Consider the following 20,474-nt stretch of genomic DNA (forward strand, 5'->3'; position numbering starts at 1 on the left):
CAGTAAATCCCTGCTGTCCTTCCCTGAGCCATCCTGGGGAAGGTGCATAACCTGTGATGGAACTGGTCCCCAGCCCCACCCACACGTGCACAAGCCTTGCTCAAGGTAAAGTCACTTCAGCTTATTAAAATTACTGCCCAAAATGCAAACTGTGTTTGTTATTCCCCTGGTCCTTCACTAATCTGCAAACAGAAATATTCAAAGAGGGTGTCAGCTCCTGGACTGCTCAGGAGCAAAACCCTCTAGCCCCAAACCACACAGGCACACGAGCACAGACTTCCCTGGGGCAGCAGGGGTGCCTGACTCATGTAAATCTTCCCAGTTTTGGCCATTTGGAGTCAAGTGCTGGCACACATCAATTGGCAAGAGTGCCTGTGACCACTCATAAAACCAAACCAGACAGCTGGTTCTTCTGAGCCTCGTGGAGAAGAGCTGCTGTATCCATTAGATTTTCATTCCTGCCCTTGATTTCCAAGGTACAGAGGAGCTGTAACCTGCAATGGACAGCTGGGATCTTCTCTCCTGTGTGCTCCTACAGCTCCTCCCTCCAAACACAGCACACATCACCCCAGTCCTGTCTGCCATTCCCCCAGGACTCCAGGGTGGGTTACTGAGCCCAGATATTCCTGAAGAACAGCTACACTGCAGGAGGCAGTGCCAGCAGAGAACTGGTGCTGTTAACACAGCCTGGTGTTTGTCAGGAGCCTGGGGAGCACATCCAGGAGATCCAGGGATGACTTGGGCTGGATGGGCAGCGAGTGGAGGAGCACACTGGGATGGCTGCAGGCAATGTGCGGCTGCAGAGCTCACAGAACACATCTGTGACCAGAGCAGTACAGGGAATCCAGGCTGACCCATTCCCACAGGCACAGCCTGTGAAGGAGGGCCACTGGCAAAGGCACCAGCAAAGACAGACCAGCCAGAGACAGGAGGTGTCAAAAGGGAGGAGGAGGACAGGGAATTAACTTGCAGTGTTTTCCACTAAGACACTACAGTTTCTTCCCCTTGAGCAATGAGTTGCCACTTTAAGATCACCCAATGCCCAAGCCCTGGCATTGCTTGAGGCCTATGGAAGAACAAGGCAGAGCCCCACTGCCCCTTCTTCCCTCCCAGCACTGCAGCAGCCACGGGCAGACCAGCTACAAAGAGCAGGCAGAGTGCTGCCTGGATCCTTGGAGCTGCTGAATCTACAGCATGGGCACCCAAGGATGCTCAGCACCCATCAGGACCAGCCATGGCTGTCACCAACCCCAAACACACCCAGCCTTGCTCTCCAAACATGCAAATCCTGCTTGGTTCTGATCACTCTGGTACAACCCCTTTCCCACCACCTCCCCTTGCATCACAAACATTCTGGTCAGTCAGTCAAGGAAACAGATAGCAGAAAGCAAAATCTCAACTAATCTCTGTGGCTGAAGAAAGAGCTGATTGTTTTTTGCCTCTCTTTGAGCCTGCTCTGTATCCTGTACTTCCCCAGTCCCCTTCACACCTTCTTCCCTTCATTGCTAGGGAAAAAAAATCCTGGTCTCTGGGCTGTTTTGTTTAGCAAATGAGGGACATGCAAAGCACTAACCCCGGGCATCTGTCAGGAGGAGAGAGGTGCCTCTGTGTCTTCCAGACAGCCTTGAGGCACTGAGAGCAGCAGCCCAGAAGAGCTATGATTAAGGATGGATTTCAGTTTGGACACGGGATGAATCTGTCTTCCTAATGAGGCCAGAGCCAAGGGACACCTGCAGGAAGCAGAGGGGTGTTCCCAGCTAGCACAGCGTTGGGCTGGAGCTTATCTTCAGGTTGTAACAACCTCAGAGTGCAAACCTGGAGAAGGCCAGATCCTGAAGCTTTCTTGTGTTGTTAGGGAAGCCCTAAAATGAACTGAGAGGAAGGACAGGGAAGAATTAAACTCCAGTTGGGTGCAGGTTCTACTGGTTAAAGTTATTTGCTGCATCCCCTTGCCTCCTGCCTTAGACAGCACAATAAAGGGTTTCCAGTGAAAAAAAAAAAGAGAAGAGCAGAGTCCCTTGTCCTCACAGCAGGTTGTTCCCCAGTCACAGGTGATGGAGACACAGCAGCAATTTAATTCCAGCCCATCAGCACAACAGAGAAGGAAACTTGAAGGTGGGGGCAGTCTCCCAGAAACAGCTGCATGCACATTTCCTTGCACAGGGAAAACATTCCTGCCCACCATTAAGGGCCTAACATGGGACAGGATATGCAGTTCATCCTGCAAAGCTGCTACACAATAATAATTTTAAAAGTACATCACAAACCATTTTGAAAACATTTAATCTGCTCACAAAGCAGAGATTTCCCCCCCTTTTCACCTGGAAGCACATCCACTCAGAGAAGGCAACCCAGAACAGCTACACAAAAATTATTCAGGGATAGTGAATTTCTGTGCTGGATGAGAAGAAAACACAGATCCCTGCAGAATTCCTGGCTCACCATCTTAAAACTAACAGTCACCATGGACACACACTGATCTTAAGGCTGCAACTTTAAACTGAGACTTAAGATCTGCCACACATTTCCTGCATGACCTTGGGCTAGACTTGAGTGCTGGATTTCTGAAGTTGTTCAGCCCACTGTGAAGCTCTCAGATCTTCACCCCATCTGTGAGAGGAGGATAATCATCCTCCCTCTCCCCTTCATTTCACTTGTTTATTTTAACGGTAAGATAGTCAGGAATGAGGCTGCTCCTCCTTATCTTCCACATCCAGCACCTCGCACAATGGAGCCTTGATCTGGGCTGGACCGCCCGAGCACAACTGCGGCACCAATTACCCGTGATAGGAACTGAATCCAGCAAAGCACCCTCAGTCCAGAGCTGCTCACAATCCTTAGACCCTGCCATAAACTCACTAAACTCAAAACCAGCAGAGGAACAGGGTGAGCAGCAAGACAGAGAGGATAAACCAGGCAAGAGCACTTTAACTTGTGAATAACATTGCAGGGAGAGAGACAGAGCTGGGTATGGATGCTGTAAACATCCCACTCAGTGCCCTCACTTTGAATGTGCTGCTTCAATCTGAGCACTTCTCAATCTGCTCCTTGGGCTGATTTTGACCTGTGGGCCCAAGGGGGATCTGTGTTCACAGCACCAGCAAGGCAGGCAGAGAGAGCAGAGAGTCCTCAGGAATGGGGAAATCTGGGGCTGGGGAGGAGCTGAGCGTGCACTGAGCTCAGCTTTGGTCTGATAAGTTTATCAAGCACTGCCGGCTGCTAACTGTCAGCCAGGGAAGAGAGCCTGTTAGGGAGGAGGAACAGCTCCCAGGGCAAGATAGGACAGCCCAGGCCTTATCAGAGTGCCTGAGCCAAAGAGGGAACTGGAGAGTGAGCACTTTCCAACCACTTCATCTGAGCAACAGACAGATTGGCAGGAAAGGCCTGTCAGCCTTGGCCTGTGCCACCCAGGGAGCCCCCATCCATGCAAATAACCCGGGTGAGTGCAGCCTGGGAGCTGCAAACGTGAACATTGGGACCTGAGGGAGTGCATGGGGAAGGTTTTCTTCCAGCATTGCCCAGGGTGAGAGTCAGATTTACAACAAACAATTCTGATGCTTACTGAGCGAGCTTCTCCCCCTTGCTGCCTTCCCTGAGGTTTGGGAGAGGGATCTAGCACTTCACAGTTGCACCAGTCACTAAGGTTTGGTGTACAGATGATTGCTCTGTCTCTAAAAAAATAGTAAAGCCCCCTGAGTGGATAGAAAATCCTGGCCATTCCCATCTGAGCTGCAGAAGCATGAGCCAGCAAACAGCCTTTCACATCTTCTCCTAGGGCAGCAATAACCAAATCAATACAGCTGAGGGTCATACCAGGGACACCCTCCTGTGTTTGGATGAGGTCCCCTGGATCTGTGTAAGCTCCCTGTGCAAACACCTCAGCCATGACAGGGAGGGGAATGAGAGATTCCTGCAGGGCACATCCTCTGCTTGGGTCATGCAGGATGAACCAGTGGCACACCTTTAACACGTTTCTTTAGTCTACCAGACCCCACTGTTATCAGGTCACTGCTCATCCAGACCATATGGACAGCCCTCATCCTGCATCCCACCACCTTTGGTTGAGGGTGGTGTCTTGGGTCCTGTCTGTATCTGGGATTTTACTGAGATGCAAGCCCTGCCCCTCTGCTCATCCTTGGCTGCCTGGATGCAGTGCTGTCCCCAGCTCTCCATGGGATATGAGGCAGGAAACCTTCAGCAGTAGGTCAGGAGATCTCTGCTGTGACCTGGTGACTCAAAAGCTCCCTTTTTTGATAAGAAATCTATCTAGGAAATTATTTTTCTGCTCTTAAAGCACATATCTAAACCAGGGCTGAAGTCCTGCTTTGTATGCACCTACTTCTCTCCCTGAAGAGAGGGAGCCCAGTATCTGTAGGCATCTAAAGTTACACCATTGAGTCACAGCCCTGTGGTTTCTGCACCACTCTCAGGCTGAGTTTCTCACAGCTGATTCTGCTCCAGCCCATAATCTACAATTCTCCAGGTTGTGAGCAACCTCTAAGCCATTCAATTCCTCTGTGCCCTTCAGCAAACTGCAACAGCCACATTCAGCATAAGCCAACACAATTCTGATGTTCAAGGCTTCCTCATGAAGAACAAGTTTTAAAAACCCATCTCCATTGATTCTGCCTTCCTCTTGAATAATTTTAAAGCCATGGGACTTTATCTTACATCCCAGGCTCATCTATATTAGGAGCTTTGGTGGGATTTTTAGCAGTGGTCAAGTTCACTGTTTTTTTCTCTTTATAAAGTAGCAGTTATCTCTTGTCTCAGTTGAGGAAGGGGAAGTTGGAGATGACAGAGCATTCCTGTTCTTGAAAGGGCCCCATCCTGAGAGCGTGGACATGGTGAAGCAGTGTGTCAGTCAGACATCCCTGCCTCAGCTCCTTATTTAGACCCAGCCTGTAGCAGCTTCAAGATCTGCAGATAAGAGCAAGGGAGAATTCCTGAACGTGCACAGCAATACACTGTGAAAAAAACTCACAAAACCCCCATAAAGCATCAAAGCAAGGTCTCTGCATTGGGATCTGCCAATCTGTGTTTTTCACCTTAAAATATTTGCCCAAATTTGAGTAGGACAACAAGAAATGGAACTCAGGTGAGCTGGAATTTTGTTAAAGTTAAAACTCTTCCCTTAGGACAAGTATAATGTACTATTGGTAAGACTTTATTTCTGAATGATACTTAGGAGATCTGCACAAAACTCTTTTCCTTAAAGGCAGAGCTGACAGGGCTGGAGACCTTGGGTTTCAGACTGAGTGTGCACGAGACAGCTGAGGTTTCTCATGTTACCTGGGAAAGTCAGAGAAGTGTGTCCCTGTGCCTGCTGCACAGTGCCACAAATGGTGGTGGAGGACTCAGCAAGATCAATAATACTTTGCATTTGAATAGCTCATAGTGCCTAAGGACTTCAAAAGGGCACAACAGTCAGCAGGATTTAGCCCCCAGCCTGCAAGGTCTCACAGCATCATTATTAATTTTGGAGAAACACAAACTTTGTGGTCACTTTGTAGGAACAGTAATTTCTCTTTTAGTGGTACCACCTCCTCATCATCTCTTCCTCAATCCCAAAGTGCCCAGCAATCTTAGCTCAGAAGGGAATGTGACTCAAGCCTTCAACTGAAGGGCTGTCACCTGCAAACCCTGAAGGCTGGATGTGGCTGTGGTTTTATCACTGGCCACCAGCTGCCTCTACAGCTCTTGCCTCCTCCCCAATGATTCAGCAAATCTTCGAGGAGAAAAACAAGCACACAAATGAACAAATCACAATGTCAGATTACAAAGATGAGCGGGGAAAAGCTGCGGCTCGAAGGAGGGAGATAAAAGTTGAAGTTGCACGAGCCAAGGATGAAAATGCCCAATAAGGACAAGGTTTCTTTGAAGGGGAGCAATAATAACGTGGAAAGAAGTGTTGTAATTTGGATAATTAGTGCTGTGAAACATTGCTAAGAGTAAGAGAACACAATGTGGAAGGAAATGAAGCATATTCTGCCCTCCACTATCTGGGCATTGCACAGGGCTGATAGGGATTTTTACTGGTATAGATGAGAACTGAACAGTCCATTCTGGTTTACACTGGAGCAGAGTTCCCCTAAGAAAGCTATTTTCAGAAGGGGTTTCTGCTCTCTGTAACCAAGACTTCCAATAATCTGGAACCCCCTTGCCAGGCACTTTGAATGTCACTGTTCCTGGAGAAAAGGATGCAAGCTATTAGCAGAGGGCAGTTGGAGGTAATGTTTTAACTCCTGACAGTTTTGTCCACTGCACTCTATTTTTATATCACAGTCCTTTTACATAAACCTTTTGTTTTCTGCTCAAGGTGAAACACAGGATCAGTGTAACAGCTCTATAGAATAAAAAGTAAAAAAGAAACTGCAGCCAGACCTCAGCTAGGAGATGTATTAGTTCCTCTAATGACATTCCACTCCACTCAGAGCCCAGACTTCCAAGAATGCCATGGAATCTTAAGGAAAATAAGTGTTTGGAATTTATGGAGAGCACATGTCACATTTGGGGAATCTCTCAGCCCAGAGAGTCCTCCAGTACCTGTGAGAGAGACCCAGCCTTTCCCTGGATTAAATGTAACACAAAAAGTAATCCCAGAAGGAAGGGGAGCTCAGGAACTGAGGACACACACAGGATGGATAAGCTGATCTTCCCTAGGAAGCACAAAAGAGGGAACCAGAGAACAACCCAGAGGCTTTCCCCTCGAGCTCACCTGGGTTATTGTTGCTGTGTAAGCCACATAAAGAGTGCCAGGGGTGTCTCCTTTTAAAGCATTTCCCTGTGCTGTGCTGCCACCTGCTTTCACAGCTCTGGGAGTCTCCCCTCAGGTCTGGCAGTACTCAGGTGAGCTCTAGAACTCTGGTGTCAGCCCACCTGAAAAGGGGAGAACTTATCACCAAGTTCAAATGTTTAAAGTGTGGCTACAGAGACGATGGAGATTCCCTTTAGGAGGAGAAAATGAGGGGTAATGGGAACAAGTTACTCCTGGGGAGATTGCAATTGGATGCTAGAGGACAAATTTTCACAGTGAGAGCAAACAGTCATTGGAATAATCTCCCCAGGGAAGTGGTGGGTTACCCAACACTAGACACATGTCAGATCTGTTGGACTCTCTTAACTAGACCGGGCTTTTGCCAAGGGAGGTTGGATCAGGTGATCCTTGAGATCCCTTCCAAACTGGTATTCTTTGTTTCCATCAAAATGTGCTACTGCTGCACCCTACAGGCTGAAAACAGTTCTTTTATCATTTATCACAACTTCTAAGCCAGGCTTATGGTTTTGTGGGGGGAGGCTAGCTTCTGGGTATTTGGGGCTGGTTCTGCTTCTACCCATCCCAGAGCTCTCACAGCAGGAACACACCCAGTTCCCACCTTGCTGGGATGAGCAGGAGGAAGAGCAGCAGCTGTAAAACAGACACACAGATGTGCCACCAACCCTGACTCAAAGACCCCACAGCAGTGGGGGACACAGGGCTCAGCTGTGCCAGAAATGTCCCATGTGCTGGATCCCATGGAAAAGGGAGAGCTCAGGAACAGGGGGGAGATGGGCTGGAGAGCTTCACCTGCTGAAGCTGCTGCCTTGTTCTGCTTTATCCCTTTAGGTCTGGCACAACAGAGGGAGAAACTGCCTGTCAGGGGCCACTTCAGCAAAAATCCACTTGGTGAGGAGGGGACCTGGGGATGTCGTGAAGAGCACTGTCCCCCCCAGCACACCCCACACATCCTGGGGTGCAGCAGATCTGCTTTCTGCCAGGAATCGATGCCATATGTTCCTGTGTCTCCAGTGGCTCCGATTGGCTTTGCCAGAAGAAAAATGTGGGAGATCTCCCACAAGAAACATCTTTCATTTTCTCACTGTTGGCCTTCATCTGCACTTAGAAAAAAAAAAAAATTTCATGGCATTTTCCTCTTACATTGCCCCTTAATGCAGAGGTTGGGCCAAAGCTAAATGAACTCATTGGTCACTCAGGTAAGTCCTTCTCTTCTGGAAGCTGGAGCACAAACCTCATTTTCACTTGATCCGGTGACAGCCCCATGTCTGTTTGAACCACAGAGTGCAAACCTGATCCCTTCCCTGTTTCCTAGAGAAGGATATAATAATTCCCAGTTTTGGGGTGACAACCTCATTGGCCTCAGCAGAACCTGTCATCCACACAATGCCATCTTTGTGATTAAGAAATCTCAACTAAACCACTGAATGCTGCTCTCCAGACCTGGAAGAAATTGTGCACCAATGCTGTGGATAAATGAGTGTATACATTTTCATAATAACTGGCTAATGAGTCCTTTAGGAAGCTCAACAAGCTCCCAAGAGAGAGGCAAGTATCCAAATGAGCTGGTAATACACCAGAGAGGAAGAATAATAGATAAATGGCATTCCCAAACCTCTCTGAGTATGGAAAGTACAGTCTGATCAGGATGGTGGCCATGTGAAAAATAGAAAAGACACCTGAGGAGGTTTGGCCTCCAGCCCACACAAGCAGCACCTGCAGGGCTCTCACACAGCCATGCCCTTCTGCCTCAGCCATGGACTGGCCTCAGGCTACTGAAGGACAAGGGTGTGGAGGCTGCCCTGCCTCAGCTCTGAGCCAAGCCTGGCCCATGGCATTGGCCCACACCTGCACTCCTGGCTATATAAGCACAGCTCTGCAGCTGGGGCTGTCTGCTCAGCACTGCCCTCACCATGGCTCACTGGCACATCCTGGCCTTGGCCCTGTGCTCCTGCCTCGGGGGAGCCTGGGCTGCGACCGTAAGTACAGAGGCTGGGTTTGCAGCCTAAGGCTGGAGGTTTTCTCCTTCTGCCACTTGTCTTTGGGACTGTGGGGCAATTGCTGCTGCCTGTCTGCTCCAATGGGCACCTGCAGGACACCTGCACAGGCACAGCTCCAGTGGCACCTGAGGGCTTTCCACAAGGGCATGGATGGGGAGGGTGGGATGTGGGTATGAGGCAATGTGGGAAACCAGAGTAATGAAAGAGAGAGCAATGGATTTTCTCTTCTCCATGGTACCACGTGTAGCTGGGTGTGGTGTACACCGAGGGAGGATTTGTGAAAGGTGAGAATAAGAAACTGGGACTCTTTGGGAGCTACGTTGACATCTTCAGAGGGATTCCCTTTGCTGCCCCCACCAAGACTCTGCGAGACCCTGAACCTCATCCTGGCTGGGATGGTAAGATCAACTTCTGAATGCCTTTGGTTTGGGGTTTTATTTTTTCACTTCTATCTCTTTAATCTCATATACATAGTACAACATATTACTCAGACTGGTCACAGTGGCTGGGGAGGCTTTGCTGCCACTGCACTGGGCTCAGAGAGGAAAGGATGGGTGAGCAGACACCTTGCAACCAGAGAACAGCTAATGCTGTCTTCCCTTTCTCCTCTTAGGAACACTGGAAGCAAAAGAATTCAAACCACGCTGCATGCAGATGAAGCTGACACAGACTGATGTGCGTGGGAGTGAGGACTGTCTCTACCTGAACATCTGGATCCCTCAGGGGAGGAGACAGAGTATGTGCTGGGCAGGGACCTGGGCAGGACATTCCCACCTGCCTTGTGTGCATTCCATAGTGGGCAGGTGCTGAGCAGTGATTTTCAGGGGGAAAAGGTGGGAACTGTGTCAGACAAGGTCCCTCACCTTCACCTGTTGGGAGGGTCAGCCTCTTGAGCAGAGCAAGGATTTTCTTGCAGAGCATCAAGTCCATCCTGCCCAGGGCAGGTGGAGCAGTGCTCAGGGAGGGAATTCAGCAGGGGCAGCACCTTCCAGCTCGGTGGGGGCTCACTCTGCTCCTGTTCCTCTCCTCCCAGTCTCTACCAACCTGCCGGTGATGGTTTATATTTACGGCGGCGCTTTCCTGGTCGGAGGCAGCCAGGGAGCCAATTTCCTGGACAACTACCTGTACGATGGGGAGGAGATCGCCGTGCGGGGCAACGTCATCGTGGTGACCGTCAACTACCGCCTGGGGCCGCTGGGCTTCCTGAGCACCGGGGACGAAAACCTGCCAGGTAGCAGGGCTGATCCCTGCCGGGATCCCTGTCCAGGCTGCCCAGTTTGACAGCTTTGCTGTGCCCCTGCTCACTGGGGGGTGATCTCTGTCCCCAGGGAACTACGGGCTCAAGGACCAGCACATGGCCATTGCCTGGGTGAAGAGGAACATCAAGGCCTTTGGAGGTGACCCCGACAACATCACCATCTTTGGGGAGTCGGCCGGTGCCACCAGTGTCTCCCTGCAGGTGAATTGTCCTTGCTGGTTCTGATCAGAGCCCTTCTCTGTCAGTCAGAGAGAGGGACCCTTGGCACTCACCTGCTTTCCTCCCCAACTGCTGCCTCATTCACGTGCTGCCCTGGCCAGGACAGCCATGCTCAGCCTCGGTGCTTTGTAGCTGCTCCTCCTTCTCCAGCTTCATCAGCCCCACCACTGCAGCCACGCGTCCTGTGAAGAAACAGCCTTTATTTTCCATGTCCCCTCCTCTGACCAACATCTCATTTCTAACTCCAACTCCTATTGCTGTCAAACACCACAACACCTGGCAGTTTCCCTGGGAGAGGTGCAGAACCTGCAAGGTCATGCACTGTGTTTGGCAGGCCATGATCTCTCCAGGAGTTTGTACCCAAAGCCTTCTTGTTTCCGTTTTTGTCCCCAGACGCTGTCCCCAAAGAACAAGGGTCTGTTCAAGAGAGCCATCAGCCAGAGCGGTGTTGCGCTTTGCAGCTGGGCCATCCAGAGGGACCCACTCCTCTGGGCCAAAAAGGTAATGTGCACATTGTGCCTGGAAAAACCCAAAAAGCCATTCCCTAGAGGAGGGCATGGCTGGGAAGGGATTGGGCAGGAGCTGTGAAAAGTCACTGCTTTCAGATCGAAACCACCCCACAGCTCTGCCTCTACAAGAATAAGCCCTGGCTTTGGGAGCTCATGCCTGGATCTTTCTCTGTCCTCTTGCAGCTTGGAGAAAAGGTGGGCTGCTTTACACACAACACCACCATCCTGGCCAACTGCCTGCGCAGCTCTGACCCCAAAACCTTGACCCTGGCCTATCACCTGCAGCTCACCAACCTGCCCAGTAAGTCCCCCAGCCCATGATGTGGTCTGTCAGCCACCCTGGGCTCCACAAACCCAGGACCCTGGATCAACTGCCAGGTGTGTTGAGGTGATGCTTGTGCCCTTCAGAAAAGGGACATTAATGAGAGTTCTTGCATTCAACTTTCTGTAGGCAGATGTTCATTGCTCAGGTGAACACTGCCACCTAATCCTGTTCTTGGGAAATGCCAGACCACACATCTGGTGTTAGGTGGTGTTTCCCCACCACACTGACTCCACTCTTGTCTCCTGCAGTGCCCCTGGTGCACACCCTCGCCCTGTCTCCTGTGGTCGATGGGGATTTCCTCCCAGATGTGCCAGAGAACCTCTTTGCCAACGCTGCCGACATCGACTACGTGGCTGGGGTCAATGACATGGACGGGCACTTCTTTGCCGGTGTGGATTTACCGGCCATCAACCGCCCGCTGGTGAAAGTCACTGCGTGAGTGACACGTGCCCTTAGAACCTCAACACGAGACATCTGCTCTTAAAAAGAGTTACACTTGAGTGGGCAAGGCATGGCCTCCAAAACAGGATGTCACTGTGAGCCTGGCTGCCCAGGCTTTTGCTGCTGAGTCCAGAGCCTGCAAGAGAAAGGAGCAGGCAAGAGCCCTGAGCTCCCTGAAGCTGATGGTCAGTAATTAATTAATATCACTTGTCATTCCAGGGATGAGGTGTACAAATTGGTCGAAGGCCTCACCGTGGACAGAGGCGAGGCTGGAGCCAACGCCACCTACAACATCTACACACAGAGCTGGGGTGACAAACCCTCGCAGGAGGATGTGAAGAAGACGGTGGTGCAGCTGATGACTGACTACATCTTCCTGATCCCCACACAGAAGACACTGGACATGCATCTGCAGAATGCCAAGTGAGCAGCTGAGCCGTGACAGGAGCCCAAAGCCAACCTGGGGGGCTGAGGAGTGGGTTAAGAGGGCTCTGCTGTCCCCTCTCAGCTGCTCAGCCAGGCTCTTTTCTTTCCCAGGAGTGGCAAGACCTACAGCTACGTGTTCTCCGAGCCGTCCCGCATGCCCGTCTACCCCAGCTGGGTCGGGGCAGACCATGCTGATGACCTGCAGTACGTGTTTGGGAAGCCCTTTGCCACCCCTCTGGGCTACTGGCCCAAGCACAGGACTGTCTCAAAGGCCATGATTGCTTACTGGACCAATTTTGCCAGGACTGGGTGAGTGATTTGTGGTTTAATGCAGCATTTCAGGCTGCTGCTATTGCCCAGTAACTTTGCAGGATCATTCCTGGAAATTCTCTGTCTGTGTTCTGTGCAGGGCTATGTGTCTCTCAGGGCTGGAGATTGCTCTGCATTCTCCTCATCCATACCACACTTGGGGAGGGCAGAGGCATTTTCATAACTTATGATCTCTCTTTCCTCTTGATGAGGTTTACTTCTGAATCCTGGTGTTCAGGCAGGACCTAAGTCCCTGAGTGGAGCCAGGGATGATGCTAGTGAGGATGGAAGGAGGAGACTGAGTCATCAACTCACTCCTGTCAGGCAGAATTCCTATTGCTTGTGCCACTGTCAAACACTCTGCATGGTCACACACTTAAACTGCATCCCCAAGCTGCCCTGATAAAACTGAGCTTCTGTTTCTCCTTTTTCCCCAGTGATCCCAACAAAGGGAATTCAGACGTGCCCGTTTCCTGGCCAGCCTACACCAATGAGGGCAAGTACTACCTGGATATCAACCACGACATAGGCAAGAAGTCTGTGAAACAGGACCTGAGATCTGAGTATGTCTCCTTCTGGAACACAGACTATCTGCAGCTGCCACAGGTTGCCAACATCTCCCAGGCGGAGTTGCTGTTCTGAAACTTTTGAAAATAATTCATTAAAGCATTGCATGTAACTGAGTGACTGAGTGACTCTGGTTCTGATTTCATTTGCCATGACAGGGTTTTCTTGCCAATATTAATTTCAGGCAGCAAAGGACTTCCATTGTGTGTGCAATGTGTGTTCCCCTGCTGTGACACCCTGATGTCCCAGGGGCAGTGCTGGCAGCTGGGGTCTAGTCTGTCCCTGCCCAGCCAGCTCTTGGCCCTGGGGGTGCTTTTCCTCATTGTCCCTGTGAGCCCAGGCAGGACAGCCCCAATCCTGGCCTGTCCTCTGGATTTCCCTGTGTTACCACCTGCTACTGCCAAGCAGATCCTAGAGTTCTACAGCAGCAACAGATGAATGCAAACCAGTGCTGACCTGTTGTTTATCATGCACTGACATTGCTCAGGAACTGATAAGGCAGAAAAAATCCATGGGGGTGGTGATTCCCCACTGGGTTTAGGGCAGAGGTTGGGCTGGATTGGGCTGAGGAGCTCAGTTCTGAGCAGGGCAGGACAAGAAGCACAACTTTCCAACCTTGTGCATCACATGTTCCCATCCACACACCATACACTAGACCTGGCCTGTCCAGGCCCTGGTACCCTGTGGGGAGAGCAGGGGGTGCTGAGCCTTGCTGGAGGTGCCCCACAGGCTGGCTGATGTGGAGAAGCCAGGGCTGGTGTGGGACATTGGGGCTGTGCTGTGGGAGGTGGGAGGAGAGCACAGGGTGTCACAGGGGATGGGACACTGGTGTGTGTGTCAAGGTTCTCCATGCAGAGAGGCTGGAGGATGGGGAGCACACCCTGAGGAGAGCCAGGGTCAGAGAGCCCCTGCAGCAGAACAATGCTCCTGCTGGCTTCCAAGGGGATGGAGCCAAGGACAGGCTTTCCAAGGATTGATACCATGTGTTCTCTGTCCTCCTGGCCACAACTGGCTTTGCCAGAAGAACAGTCTGGGAGATCTCCCACAAGAAACATCTTTCATTTTCTCATTGCTGGCCTTCACTGGCACTTTCTAAAGAAAAAGAAATTTCCAGACTGAGTTGGTACCTGCAGTTCCCTCTTGCTTTGCCCCTGACCCACTGAGTAGCTGCAGGTGCTCCAGGAGAGCAAATGCAGAGGGAGAAGACTTTCCAACACATTTCACTTTTCCAACACATTTCACCTTTCCAACACATTTCACCTTTCCAACATATTTCACCTTTTCAACATATTTCACCTTTTCAACATATTTCACCTTTTCAACACATTAGTCCTGAGTGCTGGAGGGTTTTCTGAGCTCCTCTGTCAGTACACAAATGGATGTAGTTTTGAAGGTTTGTGGTTTATTTCATTTTAAGTTTTCCTTCTTCAGAGGTGCCATGAGAGTCTTTTACAGTATCAGCATGTGATCAAGGAAGGTTGAGTCAAAGTTAAACCAATCCATTGCTTACCTTGCTGAGTCCCTTTTTAGAAATCTGAAACACAAACACCATTCTTGCATGTTCCTATGAAGATTCTTATTTCACCATAAAATGCACATGAATCCTTTCTTCTTAGCTTCTCTTATCAACAGATGATCTACCAGCTCTGTGATTAAATGTGGGAAGCATTGCACACTGACAGATGAGTTTTCTGTTAGAGAGAAATTTCATTGCTATTGCTTGTATCCATTGTATTGTTTGTCCATTCCCTTCTCTCTCTGACAAACACAACAAGCAGTGAAGATGACAAAAAGCAGCTGCCATGAGCCACAGACATAGGAGGAGGAAGGAAACTTCAAACCTTCTGATAGATGTGGCAATTTAATGGAGACAGAAATTCAGGATTATATGTGAACTCAATGAACAGTCTGAGTACTGATGGATGGAATCAGCTTTAAGGCTTGCTGCCATTTTCAATCTTTTACATTGCCCAGAGTGTTTTGGGTGCAAGGCTTCTCATAGGTTACTGATAATAAATTCTAGTGCATAGATTAATATTGTTTCAGCCCCCTGTGCTTGGATGAGGCTTCTCAAGACTCCATTGGGTTTAATTTCTCTGGAATTTTCTTGGACTGAGCATTTTCCTTTGGTTTGGCCTCCAGCCCACACAAGCAGCACCTGCAGGGCTCTCACACAGCCATGCCCTTCTGCCTCAGCCATGGACTGGCCTCAGGCTACTGAAGGACAAGGGTGTGGAGGCTGCCCTGCCTCAGCTCTGAGCCAAGGCTGGCCCATGGCATTGGCCCATACCTGCACTCCTGGCTATATAAGCACAGCTCTGCAGCTGGGGCTGTCTGCTCAGCACTGCCCTCACCATGGCTCACTGGCACATCCTGGCCTTGGCCCTGTGCTCCTGCCTCGGGGCAGCCTGGGCTGCCACCGTAAGTACAGAGGCTGGGTTTGCAGCCTAAGGCTGGAGGTTTTTTCCTTCTGCCACTTGTCTTTGGGACTGTGGGACAATTGCTGCTGCCTGTCTGCTCCAAAGGGCACCTGCAGGACACCTGCACAGGCACGGCTCCAGTGGCACCTGAGGGCTTTCCACAAGGGCATGGATGGGGAGGGTGGGATGTGGGTATGAGGCAATGTGGGAAATCAGAGTAATGAAAGAGAGAGTAATGGATTTTCTCTTCTCCATGGTACCACCTGTAGCTGGGTGTGGTGTACACCGAGGGAGGATTTGTGAAAGGTGAGAATAAGAAACTGGGACTCTTTGGGAGCTACGTTGACATCTTCAGAGGGATTCCCTTTGCTGCCCCTCCAAAGAGACTGCAAGACCCTGAACCTCATCCTGGCTGGGATGGTAAGATCAACTTCTGAATGCCTTTGGTTTGGGGTTTTATTTTTTCACTTCTATCTCTTTAATCTCATATACATAGTACAACATATTACTCAGACTGGTCACAGTGGCTGGGGAGGCTTTGCTGCCCCTGCACTGGGCTCAGAGAGGAAAGGATGGGTGAGCAGACACCTTGCAACCAGAGAATAGAGCTGATGCCCTTAACTAGGACGTTCTGTCTTCCCTTTCTCCTCTTAGGAACACTGGAAACTAAAGACTTCAAACCACGCTGCCTGCAGATGAAGCTGACACAGACTGATGTACGTGGAAGTGAGGACTGTCTCTACCTGAACATCTGGATCCCTCAGGGGAGGAGACAGAGTATGTGCTGGGCAGGGACCTGGGCAGGACATTCCCACCTGCCTTGTGTGCATTCCATAGTAGGCAGGTGCTGAGCAGTGATTTTCAGGGGAAATAGGTGGGAACTGTGTCAGACAAGGTCCCTCACCTTCAGCCTGTTGGGAGGGTCAGCCTCTTAGCAGAGCAAGGATTTTCTTGCAGAGCATCAAGTCCATCCTGCCCAGGGCAGGTGGAGCAGTGCTCAGGGAGGGGATGCAGCAGGGGCAGCACCTTCCAGCTCGGTGGGGGCTCACTCTGCTCCTGTTCCTCTCCTCCCAGTCTCTACCAACCTGCCGGTGATGGTTTATATTTACGGCGGCGCTTTCCTGGTCGGAGGCAGCCAGGGAGCCAATTTCATGGACAACTACCTGTACGATGGGGAGGAGATCGCCGTGCGGGGCAACGTCATCGTGGTGACCGTCAACTACCGCCTGGGGCCGCTGGGCTTCCTGAGCACCGGGGACGAAAACCTGCCAGGTAGCAGGGCTGATCCCTGCCGGGATCCCTGTCCAGGGTGCCCAGTTTGACAGCTTTGCGTGACCCTGCTCACGGGGGGGTGATCTCTGTCCCCAGGGAACTACGGGCTCAAGGACCAGCACATGGCCATTGCCTGGGTGAAGAGGAACATCAAGGCCTTTGGAGGTGACCCCGACAACATCACCATCTTTGGGGAGTCGGCCGGTGCCACCAGTGTCTCCCTGCAGGTGAATTGTCCTTGCTGGTTCTGATCAGAGCCCTTCTTTGTCAGTCAGAGAGAGGGACCCTTGGCACTCACCTGCTTTCCTCCCCACCTGCTGCCTCATTCACCCTGGCCAGGACAGCCATGCTCAGCCTCGGTGCTTTGTAGCTGCTCCTCCTTCTCCAGCTTCATCAGCCCCATCATTGCAGCCACGCGTCCTGTGAAGAAACAGCCTTTACTTTCCATGTCCCCTCCTCTGATCAACATCTCACTTTTAACTCCAACTCCTGTTGCTGTTGAACACCACAACACCTGGCAGTTTCCCTGGGACAGGTGCACAACCCACAAGGCCATCCACCGGGTTTGGCAGGCCATGATCTCTCCGGGAGTTTGTACCCAAAGCCCTCTTGTTTCCGTTTTTGCCCCCAGACGCTGTCCCCAAAGAACAAGGGCCTGTTCAAGAGAGCCATCAGCCAGAGCGGTGTTGCGCTTTGCAGCTGGGCCATCCAGAGGGACCCACTCCTTTGGGCCAAAAAGGTAATGTGCAAATTGTGCCTGGAAAACTATAAAAACCCAAAGAGCAATTCCCTAGAGGAGGGCATGGCTAGGAAGGGATTGGGCAGGAGCTGTGCCCAACAGAGCTGTGAAAAGTCGCTGCTTTGACGTTGAAACCACCCCACAGCTCTGCCTCTACAAGAATAAGCCCTGGCTTTGGGAGCTCATGCCTGGATGTTTTTCTCTTTGTTCTCTTGCAGCTTGGAGAAAAGGTGGGCTGCTCTACAGACAACACCACTGTCTTGGCCAACTGCCTGCGCAGCTCTGACCCCAAAACCTTGACCCTGGCCTATCACCTGCAGCTCACCAACCTGCCCAGTAAGTCTCCCAGCCCATGATGTGGTCCATCTGCCACCCTGGGCTCTTGGCAGGACTCTGTAGCAATTTCCAGGAGTGTTGAAGCAGTACTTGTGCCCTTCAGAAAAGGGACATTAATGAGAGCTCGTGCATTCACCTTTCTGTAGGCAGATGCCCATTGCTCAGGCGTGCAGTGGCAGCAGTGGCAGCAGTGGCAGCAGTGGCAGCAGTGGCAGAGGGATTATGCATCGCCCCTGCCTTGGCCTCAGAGCAACTCTTTGGGCTTCTCGTACTGTAAAAGCAGCAAGAGCCATCCCAGAAAACAGCCTGTGAACAAACAAACAGAAAAGATCACATCCCTGCTATTTCTATGTCAGTCGCTGGGTGGAGTGTAGGAACGCTGCTGCTTTTGTGCCTGTGGGGAATCCTTTCTGAAGAAGATTCTCCTGGTCACAAAGCACAGCATTTATCCCTGATCAAAATAGAGAGTGGCCAAAACACTGCTGTGCAACTGCACACTCAGGGGCCGGCTGTCCTGACAATCAGACAGCATGGGCAGGTGGGATGCGAAGTTTAGTTCTTTCCTATCTTTGGCTGGGCTTTTTGGGAAGGGATTTGCAGGAGGAGAGGATTTGTGGATGTTATCAGGTGGTGTTTGCCTGGCAGATCTCTTTCTCTTCTCCTTCAGCCATAGCCATAAGGTTTACTGTACATCTGGGTGACCTCCTGCCCATACTGAAGTCACTGCTCAAGCTGTCATTCACCTCAGCCTGCTCTTTCTCGAGCTCTTTGAGTCATGGGAAATGCCAGACCACACATCTGGTGTTAGGTGGTGTTTCCCCTCCACCTCACAGACTCCACTCTTGTCTCCTGCAGTGCCCCTGGTGCACACCCTCGCCCTCTCTCCTGTGGTCGATGGGGATTTCCTCCCAGATGTGCCAGAGAACCTCTTTGCCAACGCTGCCGACATCGACTACGTGGCCGGGGTCAATGACATGGACGGGCACTTCTTTGCCGGTGTGGATTTACCGGCCATCAACCGCCCGCTGGTGAAAGTCACTGCGTGAGTGACACGTGCTCTTAGAACCTCAACAGGAGACATCTGCTCTTAAAAAGAGTTACACTTGAGTGGACAAGGCATGGCCTTTGAAACAGGTTGTCACTGTGAGCCTGGCTGCCCAGGCTTTTGCTGCTGAGTCCAGAGCCTTCAAGAGAAAGGAGCAGGCAAGAGCCCTGAGCTCCCTGAAGCTGCTGGTCAGGAATTAATTAATATCACTTGTCATTCCAGGGATGAGGTGTACAAATTGGTCAAAGGCCTCACCGTGGACAGGGGCGAGGCTGGAGCCAACGCCACCTACAACATCTACACACAGAGCTGGGGTGACAAACCCTCGCAGGAGGATGTGAAGAAGACGGTTGTGCAGCTGATGACTGACTACATCTTCCTGATCCCCACACAGAAGACACTGGACATGCACCTGCAGAATGCCAAGTGAGCAGCTGAGCCCTGGCAGGAGCCCAAAGCCAACCTGGGGGCTGAGGAGTGGGTTAAGAGGGCTCTGCTGTCCCCTCTCAGCTGCTCAGCCAGGCTCTTTTCTTTCCCAGGAGTGGCAAGACCTACAGCTACGTGTTCTCTGAGCCGTCCCGCATGCCCGTCTACCCCAGCTGGGTCGGGGCAGACCATGCTGATGACCTGCAGTACGTGTTTGGGAAGCCCTTTGCCACCCCCCTGGGCTACTGGCCCAAGCACAGGACTGTCTCAAAGGCCATGATTGCTTACTGGACCAATTTTGCCAGGACTGGGTGAGTGATTTCCATTCCACATTTGGAGCTTGATGCAACCCTTCAGACTTGCTGGTTTTGTCCAGTACATTTTCAGGATCTTTCCCAAAATCAGAGTGTTCCATGTCTGTATTTCTCTTTCCTGAATCCCGATGTTAACATGGAAGTCCCTATGTGAAGCTGGGATGATGCCAGTGGGGGTGTGGAGGGAGGAGACTGCAGGGCATCAACTTACTCCTTGCTTTTCCCACTGTCACATTCTCTCTTTCCTCTCACTTAAAGCCTTGCTTGAGCAGACAGTGTTCCTGCCAAAAATTCAATACTGAGCTTCTGTTTCTCCTTTTTCCCCAGTGATCCCAACAAAGGGAATTCAGACGTGCCCGTTTCCTGGCCAGCCTACACCAATGAGGGCAAGTACTACCTGGATATCAACCACGACATAGGCAAGAAGTCTGTGAAACAGGACCTGAGATCCCGTTTTGTGACCTTCTGGAACTCAGTCTATCTGCAGCTGCCACAGGTTGCCAACATCTCCCAGGCGGAGTTGCTGTTCTGAAGCTAAGAAAAAAACCACCTTTTAGAGATCATTAAAAACTTGCAATTGAGTGGCTCTGTTTCTCTATGTGTTTGCTGTGACAGAGTTTTGTTGCTAATGTCAAGGTCAGGCAGGATGGAATATCTGTGGGCAGTGCGTGTTCCCTTGGCTGCGACAGTCAGGCCTGGCCAAGCTGCCCTTGAGGCAAATTATATTCTCACCCTCACCTTTTCATCCTTCATCTGCCACCTTTTGTGGCATTTATCATTGCTGAGATGAAGGCTGAACTTCTTAGGAAGCAAAAGCTTGTTTTAATGAGTATTTACATCAGATTCCTCGCACGATCAGAGAAATGCACAGGTGCACGTGAGCATTTGCTCAGCTCAGCGTTGTTTTCCTTCATTGTCCAAGCAGCATAGGGACACAATAACACACGGGGGAGGTGATTCTGCATCTGTTTATGGTCGCAAGCTGGGCTGAGGAGCAGCTCCGAGCAGCACAGGCCGAGCTCAGGCCGAGCTCTCCCCTCAGGCCGAGCCCGGAACCTTGGTGCGGCGGAACCTTGGTGCCGCGGCTCGCGGG

At 51.1% G+C, this 20,474-nt stretch overlaps 2 protein-coding genes across 2 annotated transcripts; both read left to right on the forward strand.

Annotated features, from left to right (window-relative positions):
• The first annotated feature begins 8,688 nt into the window (after positions 1–8,688).
• On the forward strand, positions 8,689–12,904 carry LOC117005803 (bile salt-activated lipase-like). The gene is made up of 11 exons (XM_033077841.1): positions 8,689–8,754; positions 9,023–9,173; positions 9,389–9,511; positions 9,809–10,006; positions 10,104–10,234; positions 10,646–10,753; positions 10,945–11,062; positions 11,335–11,521; positions 11,747–11,950; positions 12,065–12,262; positions 12,700–12,904. Exons 1-11 carry the CDS (start codon positions 8,689–8,691, stop codon positions 12,902–12,904), a joined length of 1,689 nt encoding a protein of 562 aa, XP_032933732.1.
• Positions 12,905–15,184: 2,280 nt separating this feature from the next.
• LOC117005741 (bile salt-activated lipase-like) lies at positions 15,185–19,913 on the forward strand. The gene is made up of 11 exons (XM_033077762.1): positions 15,185–15,250; positions 15,519–15,669; positions 15,904–16,026; positions 16,324–16,521; positions 16,618–16,748; positions 17,153–17,260; positions 17,479–17,596; positions 18,452–18,638; positions 18,864–19,067; positions 19,181–19,378; positions 19,709–19,913. Exons 1-11 carry the CDS (start codon positions 15,185–15,187, stop codon positions 19,911–19,913), a joined length of 1,689 nt encoding a protein of 562 aa, XP_032933653.1.
• Positions 19,914–20,474: the final 561 nt, after the last annotated feature.

Source organism: Catharus ustulatus, chromosome 21, assembly GCF_009819885.2.
Source record: "Catharus ustulatus isolate bCatUst1 chromosome 21, bCatUst1.pri.v2, whole genome shotgun sequence".
Classification (NCBI taxonomy): Eukaryota; Metazoa; Chordata; class Aves; order Passeriformes; family Turdidae; genus Catharus; species Catharus ustulatus.

Bases quoted from the DNA above. Each gene is read 5' to 3' on its own strand.
- LOC117005741 (XM_033077762.1), top strand. From the start codon at position 15,185: ATGGCTCACTGGCACATCCTGGCCTTGGCCCTGTGCTCCTGCCTCGGG. The intron at 18,639-18,863 runs GTGAGTGACACG...TTGTCATTCCAG, and splicing joins CCGCTGGTGAAAGTCACTGC to GGATGAGGTGTACAAATTGG. The intron at 19,379-19,708 runs GTGAGTGATTTC...CTTTTTCCCCAG, and splicing joins ACCAATTTTGCCAGGACTGG to TGATCCCAACAAAGGGAATT.
- LOC117005803 (XM_033077841.1), top strand. From the start codon at position 8,689: ATGGCTCACTGGCACATCCTGGCCTTGGCCCTGTGCTCCTGCCTCGGG. The intron at 8,755-9,022 runs GTAAGTACAGAG...TACCACGTGTAG, and splicing joins GGGGAGCCTGGGCTGCGACC to CTGGGTGTGGTGTACACCGA. The intron at 10,007-10,103 runs GTAGCAGGGCTG...CTCTGTCCCCAG, and splicing joins CGGGGACGAAAACCTGCCAG to GGAACTACGGGCTCAAGGAC.